Source organism: Gasterosteus aculeatus, chromosome 12 (assembly GCF_964276395.1).
Source record: "Gasterosteus aculeatus chromosome 12, fGasAcu3.hap1.1, whole genome shotgun sequence".
NCBI classification, from domain to species: domain Eukaryota; kingdom Metazoa; phylum Chordata; class Actinopteri; order Perciformes; family Gasterosteidae; genus Gasterosteus; species Gasterosteus aculeatus.
Genome location: NC_135700.1, coordinates 9,408,200 through 9,416,144, shown reverse-complemented (window position 1 = coordinate 9,416,144; position 7,945 = coordinate 9,408,200). Strand labels below are relative to the sequence as shown.

General features: G+C 37.3%; 1 protein-coding gene across 1 annotated transcript in view; it reads right to left on the bottom strand.

The window, feature by feature from the left end:
• Positions 1–780: 780 nt before the first annotated feature.
• Positions 781–7,945, bottom strand: part of gpc5a (glypican 5a) — an 87,998-nt gene continuing 80,833 nt past the window's right edge. Inside the window, exon 9 of the mRNA XM_040167321.2 lies at positions 781–3,369. Coding sequence (XP_040023255.2) covers positions 3,209–3,369 — 161 coding nt within the window. The 3' untranslated portion in view covers positions 781–3,208. The remainder of the gene's footprint in view (positions 3,370–7,945) is intronic.

The window sequence follows — 7,945 nt, the reverse complement described above, 5'->3', positions numbered from 1 at the left end:
GTTCTCAGCTCCCAAATATCTGTAAAAATAAAAAGCTTCCACAAATGAATAACTTCATTTTTAGCCACTTTAAAAAATGCAGTAATAATTGTTTTGATTTGTTGATTGTGAACTAAATTTTTTTGTTGAGAAATAATAGTTTTCCTGTCATTGTGGTTTGTGGTGTGCAGACGAGTCGGATTGTTCTGTACTCTGCTGAGAAACTTGCCACTGTGTGTTACAATCCTTCAATAAAGAAGGAATATCATCTAGCAACATGTATTCAAAACTATATCAGTGAATTGCATCTTCATGTGTCAAGTCATTTCTAGTGATGAAACAATCCTAAAAATTAAAAAAAAACACAACACAATTAGATGTAAAATTAGTGGTTAAAACCACAGAGACTAGAGATGTTGTAAAATGGATTATTTATTTATGGGTACTGAATTCATTGAAATTAACACAACCCATTAGGGCAGATTTGTGGACTTTGTGGAAAATATTATCTGACAGACTCCCTCCTTCAAATGTCGTAGCTCAGCCTCGCTGTAAGGACAGAGCTGTGTAAGGCAACGATTCTCCATCTGCTTAATTCTTGTTCCAACACCTTCTGTCACAACAAAAGAGGGAGATGATTGAGTTTGTCGACGTAAGATCACAGCCCGGCAGTGATGTCCCCAAGATCATTCTGCTTTAACCACCAACACTACAGGATGAAACCCCCCCCCTCCCGTCCCGAGTAGCTTCATGTGTAGTAACCACCTTCAATCAGCTCACACAGAATTTGGCCAAACCTCATTAAGAAAAATTCTAGTCTTTATTTTATAATATTCTCTTACATGTAATTGAACATATATTAAAGAATAGGCAGAACAAAATATACACCATTCTCTGATAATTTTTTCTGTTTTGGCTTTTCAGTTATAGGGGTACTTATAATTTACAAGAAAAAACAGTGAACTACAATGAAGAAGAAATCATTTCCACAAAAAAGCAGACTTTGAAACACCTGGCGATATGTTTTGAAAGAGACAAATATTGTTATTCAGTGAAAGGAGAGGGGGAAAACATGAATGATAGCCTAAAACCTCATATTTCTGCTGAAAAACATGTGTCAAGATAAAATGTTACAGATTTTCACAGACAAGTTATCATGTAACTACATTCGCTCAATTGAGAAACTGTGTTTTGGAAAAGCACTCATCCAAACTAGTCCAAGAAATTGCTGTGATCCGAGAACGTAGTAGACGTTATTAAAATGAAAAAGGTCCAATGGGTCAAAACAAATAGAAGCAGGCAGAAAATTGGTAGCTCTATTAGGATGTAACACCTAAAGTAGCTAATGTTGGTAGTAATCATTGAAGAGATCTGTTCCGGCTAAATCTTACCTACTGCGAGCATTATTGTTGCATTCCAAGAGCTCATTAATAAGTTTAGTTAATAGAATATTTTAACAGATGAATAAAAAAATGAGCAATAACAATTAAATTAATTACAAAAATCCTTTTAAAAACCATTGAAAATGAAAATCTCACAAAGCTGTGTGTTTTAAAGGAATGCATTTTTGAATTAACACATTTTCTCTCCAAAAACAATATTTGAGGTAAGTATATTCAAGAGGTTGGGAAACTTTGCAATGCCTGCAGAAGGACACCTGTGTAGTATGAGTGCACATCATCACGACATCCGACCTCATCATCAGCGCCAATTCAATTCAACTCAACCTTTTCCTTTAAATACGGGAGAACCAGCACAACCTGACATATTTTATTCAGCCTTAAGGGAAGTTTGGCTCTGCGGCTGCTGCCTGTTATCTAGGTAGAAACTGAACACTATTCTTTAATAGCGACATTAAGACGACTGTTCCAAAGACAGCAGCACTGACTTTGTTGTTTCCAGCATTAACGTGTCTGTTAAGAAGTTAAACCACTGTGATAAGGTTGTTAGGTAGTCATTATTGTTATCTGTGATTCTCGGCCAACACAAAAGACCAAGTAAAAAGATATTAAATGCAACGGTCAGTAACAAATGATGAGTAAACGAATCTCAAGGTTATCATTAAGAAAATCTTTAGCTGAAAAAGCTTCTAAAGTGGTTTAAGTGCCCGAACAGCCTGAAAGTTGCAGACTATGATCAGATCATATTATATATGATCAAACAGGATAACTTGGGAGTCTCAGGCCCATTTCGAGACTGTTGTCTATTTAGAGTAGCAGCTTCAACGCTAGTCTTGTTTAAATGCTGAATGTGAAAAGTGGAATGTGCTTTTAAAGATGATAGGAAGTATCATTTTAGCTTCTGCAGCCCATTAACAGTATTATTCAAATAGCTTAACAAGTAGTTTCTGAGAATATGCCAGTCACAAAAACATACGAAACAAACGTCTTTTCTAGGGGGCCTGCTAGCAACACATCAGCAGACAGCAGTCAGTTCGTAGGTCAGAGCAAGTCGATTCTTCCTCGGCAGTGACTCCAGGAGCTATCAGCCCCCATCCAGGCCCGAGAAGGTGCAGGATTGAGTTTGAAACGATAATAGACTCCTGAAGAAACTAATCCATTCATGAAGAAGAAAGGGGGAAGAATTCTCTCACTTGGCCCCACTTCCACCTGCTCACCTATCTCCTCACAATTTTCACTCAGCAGTAACAGGGCAGGTCAATTTTTGCAATAGAAATATCCCAATTAAATGGAGCCTGGAAAGGATGGCAGCTAACTCATGTGAAGAGGAGAAGATGTCTCCAATTCAATTCACACATATATACATATATATATATATATATATATATATATATATATATACACACACATATATACACACATATGTATACACACATACACACATATACATACATATATATATATATATATAATGTTAGTACCAATCAAACGTTTGGACAGTTTTTCTTTTGATTAAAATGTAAATAAAATGTAATAAATTCCAACAGACGTAGATTTTCTTGAAAACAGCTGTTATAGATAACTCATCATTAGGGTTGTTTAACATAATAATAATAATGTTGCCAGTTAAAAACAATTAAAATATGCAAACGTGAACCATATGTCGTCTTATGTGTTCCTATTTTCACAGAATTATTATCGTTCCCTCCTACCGTGTCCCGCACTCTGTGGAGGTGATTCCCCGTTGTTACGTCCACTGGCCCTTTCAGTTCTTAGTAAATATGATTCAAATAATGTCTTGAAAGTTCCATACTGCAAAAAGGCAGCTGTTACAAGGCCAGGAGCATATGAACACAAGGCAACATCAGGATCCAGATGGCCCCTGCCAATCCAAGACTCCTGGATCTGCCTTTCACCTCCGACTCATCAGCAGGTGGATAATGATGATGATGATGATGATGTTTGTGATCACCGGTCGCATCTGGACTCACTGAGGAGAGAGCAGAAACCAACAGGCGGATACTCGTTATTAATATCGGATATTCAAGCCATATTAACTTAAAGGACAAAGATGATGACTTCTATATTTGTCCTCAACAAAATCCAAGAAAAATCCAAATCCAAAAAGGTGTGTTTGGTAGAATCTCAATGTTATCTGACTTTGCTCCCTCAGCAGTGGCACTAGTGAAGACATAAAACCTGAACGTTTTTTTTAGTAGGTTGAGAAAAAATTGGTGAGTAAGCATCTGGTGTTCTAGTGAGTAGTTATGGCAACAGAAAAGTATATGATGGATTGACCAAAAATAAACGTTGTTCACGTTCATTGTAATGTTGGAAGATGTCATCCAGACTCATCTTTGTGTTTTACTTGTTTTTTCAAAATCAATGAATCTCACATGAAAGATCAATTGATGGTTCTGATTACAAAGTATAAATTCCAAGTTCCAAAAACAAAATCATTCACAGCTGGAATACATTAGTGCCAAACCATTGAGGGCTATTTTTTGTTTTTTTATAACCACCCAGTTGCTGATTCAACTAGGGAGAGTCTTCCTCCATCTTTCCCCCCAGGTGTGCAGTGCCACAAATACGACAATGAAACTTGAAGAATAGATAACTGCTGCAGTAAAACCCACAAACAAATCCGCTTGAGTCACGTGCTGTTTTCATTGTCTCAAGATTGGTTAGCTACCTGTTGATAGATTTGAATGTTTTGTTGAACAATATAGAATATCTCTTCTGCAGTCAGATCAGTAGTGATGACAGGAAGTCATGCGACAGTGGTGTAGATTGCTAACGTTATTTTTTCTACCAGCAGTTGCATTCTCCAGAGAACAGAAGTATGTTTTCTAAAAGGCTTAAAAACCTTCCTCCTATTTCGGGAAATGTAATGTTCAGTGACAGCTGGTGGGAAATGTTCTAGGTAGGGCAATCAAATTCATTTTTCAGAAAAAATCCCAGATTGATTTAACGCAAAGCAATTAAGGTATCAAAAACACATTGTTAGTTTGCAGTTGATTATTTAATATTTATTCCAACATAAAAAAAGCAACAAATAACGCTTTGACAATCAAATTTTTGTCACCCTCAAAGGCAATTTAATATAATATAAATTATTATTAATTATTATTATTTGATATATATATTGTATATATCTAATGATAATCCGTATGATATATATACTGTATATATGTCAGTCATCTCGTCTGCTTAAGTGGCGATAAAATCCGTGCTCTTTACATTCCTCCAGAATGTCATTCGTCGGTTGATACCAACTTCGACAAGAACGCGCAAGCTTGGGGCAAAACCACCAACGAGTCTATTCAACGACGCTGATTGGATAAAATTGTATGTAAGCCGTTTTTTAAAATGTAATCAGCAATTGGCTAAAGTGCTTCTTAAACCAGCCTTCCATGGGCAATCTTGAGATTGCCCCCTAGCGCCGCCAGAACGCTCATGAAGACACGACGTGCGTATGACAGGCAGGGACGTCCAGGAAACGCATTTATTTTGCGCAGATATAATATTTTACAAATTTTAGTACATTACATATTTCAGACACAAATATATTTTTTATAATTTAATAATATCTTATTTTAATGTTAATGTCATAGCTCTCCACATATTGCATTTTGGTCCATTCTGCCGTTATATTAACCTACGTATTTGATATTTGTTCTATTAGTTGTATTGATTGTGGTACTTGGTACTTGTGTCATTTTGCAATAGGCGGTTCTCTCTACTCAAATCCTGGGCACCATTTCTTGTTTTTCTTAAACAGAAATAAGAATGTTGTATTTCTTTAATCCCATGTTTGTATATTATATATTACCGGAGCCGAAATGTCGGTACATTCACACAGTCACCCTCTTCCTGCTAATTTAACTGTTTTTCAGAGGTTGCAAACTAAAATCTCTGAATAATAATAATGACAAATAGCGCGAAAAGAGTCTTTCTGTCCATTACAGCCGGACTCTTACTTGGATACTATAGTTATTAAAAAGTATATAGTAGTAAAGAGTTCTAGCGTACATCATGGCTCAATGGTCTAGAAATTGAACAACAGCGCTCCTTTCCCTCCCTAACCTTCAAAGAGCCCGGACTTGAACACTCTCGACTCTCTTTACCTTAAGAAATGAATCCTTAGCAGAAACAGATATTGATGCAGACAACTGCGGCACACAGGCTGTCAATGGAGGCATCAAGAATTGAGGAGGAAAATTCAGTGTCCCAAAACAGAGTGTTCTCTTAAGCCCTGCTGATGTTACCTCTGTGCACTTCAGACTACGCTTCAACCCAACTGGAAAGAAGTGAAGCTGAACCCTGACAGATGAACAGTTGCTCCGGGACTTCTTCACTTACGTCCAAGTGTGTCGTGGCCAGGATTAGTCTAACATTGACCCTTTCAGATGTTATCATTATGGAGGAATAAAAGACCAGTTGCAGAGGCCATTTGAACCTTACAATTTACAATTTTTATTATACAGCGGAAATAGCCGACATTAATTTCTCCAAAGATGCAATGGCTTTTCCTCAGAGGATCATTAAATAAAAATAAAAATAACACAAAACACCTTAACTAATCTCATTTTTTTTCTTTTAAATTGAACTAAATCAATGGTCATTTTGATTTCCAATTTTCAGATTAGATTCTAATGTAGAAATGAAATGTTTAATACTAACTGCCTCCACATGTAAGGCCCCACCTGAGCTACCTTTGAAGCATCTGATTTGAAATTTGAAATGATCTGCTTATTGATCCACTGCCAAAGAGCTCCCAGGACAGCTATTTAAAGGTCTACAGCTCACAGATGGTCTGTCTGAGTTTTGCTCCTCAGAGTATTGAACTTCAACGCCTGAATCAATTCCTCTTTCTGAGCTTAAATGTTTCTGAAGCAGCAACAAGTTGCGGACACAGGGACAGAATGTATCTTTGAGAGAAATGATTGTATTTCAACTGCTGAGGAAACAACAAAAGACTCACGGCATGAGAGTAAAAACGAAAAAACAATGACATGCATGACATGCATGAGTTCTGACTTCAAAAAGACTTCAATTTGCATGTAACCTGAATATCCAATGAGTACATCTCTTAGAGCGTATTCAATATACAGAGATTAAACTATAGAAATATTTTAAATCATCAAAGTTTAGGGAAATCTATGACACGAATGTCTTGATAAATCCCAATTTGGGTTTATTAGGACATTAGGACGTGTCATAATGCAAACATCTAGTAAATAGTGTACAATATTTGGTTGATTAGGATTTAAAATATATATATTGATAGAAATATAGCACCCAATTGTGCATTTAATGAAATCTTGAAATTAATTCTGAAATGAATATGTAAGTAATGGAGGTATTTTCATTTGGTACATGCATACATGCATACTTGATATTAAACACAGACACGTACATCGACGCAGTATTCCCTTTAATCGCACTGTACTGCTGCATCTTCTGGCTTTAAGTGGGTTCCTTTCATGAATGATAATGGAGGTCAAGGAAAATGCCCATAGTAAACCTCTAAAAGCCCAACTAAATACTCTGTATAGAAATAACACAGAGCTCATGTTGCCTGTGCTACTCAAGTGTCAGTCAGTCATCTTCCACAGTGATTATCCTTGGAGTGTCGCAAGGGGGCTGGCGACCTATCCAGGTTCATCCTGGACAGGTCGCCAACTGGCCGCAGGGCTGACACAGAGACAGACGACCATTCACACTCACACCCGCACACCTACGGGCACCGTAGAGTCACCAATTAACCTGATCCCCACAGCATGTCTTGGACTGTGGGAGGAAGCCGGAGTACCCGGAGTACACGGGGAGAACATGCAGACTCCACACAGAAAGGCCGCTGCGTGCTTCTGAACCCCCAGGACCTACTCGCTGTGGAGCGGCAGTGTTAACCACCACAGCACCGCAGCTGATTTTACCCTGGATCAGAAACGGTCTGTCCTCTTTGTTAGATCCCAGTACACAAGATTTTGAAAATTAACTTGCAAAGTGCTGCAGCTATGACGAATTAATAAGCCATTGCTGGTCAAGATATCTGAAAAGATGCTTTGTCTGAAAAGAGACACAGGTCAGAAAGAGAAGCTTGTGAAGCTTGTGAAATCAATAAAAGCTGATTCCTGAGGACTTGGACCAACAATGATCAATACCACCCTAAGTGCACCAGCGAAAAACACCTAACAGACAAACTGATGGAAAAAGCTTTTTGTATGATTATTAGAAAGGGGAAAAGCATTCAGAGCTTCATTTCCACATCCCCGGCTCTCCTGCTTGAGTAACAGGTTTAGTATCACCATGGAGAGGATATTTACATGGAAACTGTTAAACCTTTTGATAAAAAGTGTATTAGGTTATAACATTCATTAGAGTTGAACTCAAGATGTCCTGAGAGGGACATGCACAGTGTTTTGACGTCATTCTCTGTGGTCTTAGATCAGGATAAAAGGAAAGGGTTTCACTTTTAAGTGTTTGTAATAAATTATCTTTTATTGAAATTAAAATGACTCATTTTTAATAATAATTGTCAGCCTTAATGACAGCTTTCTTTA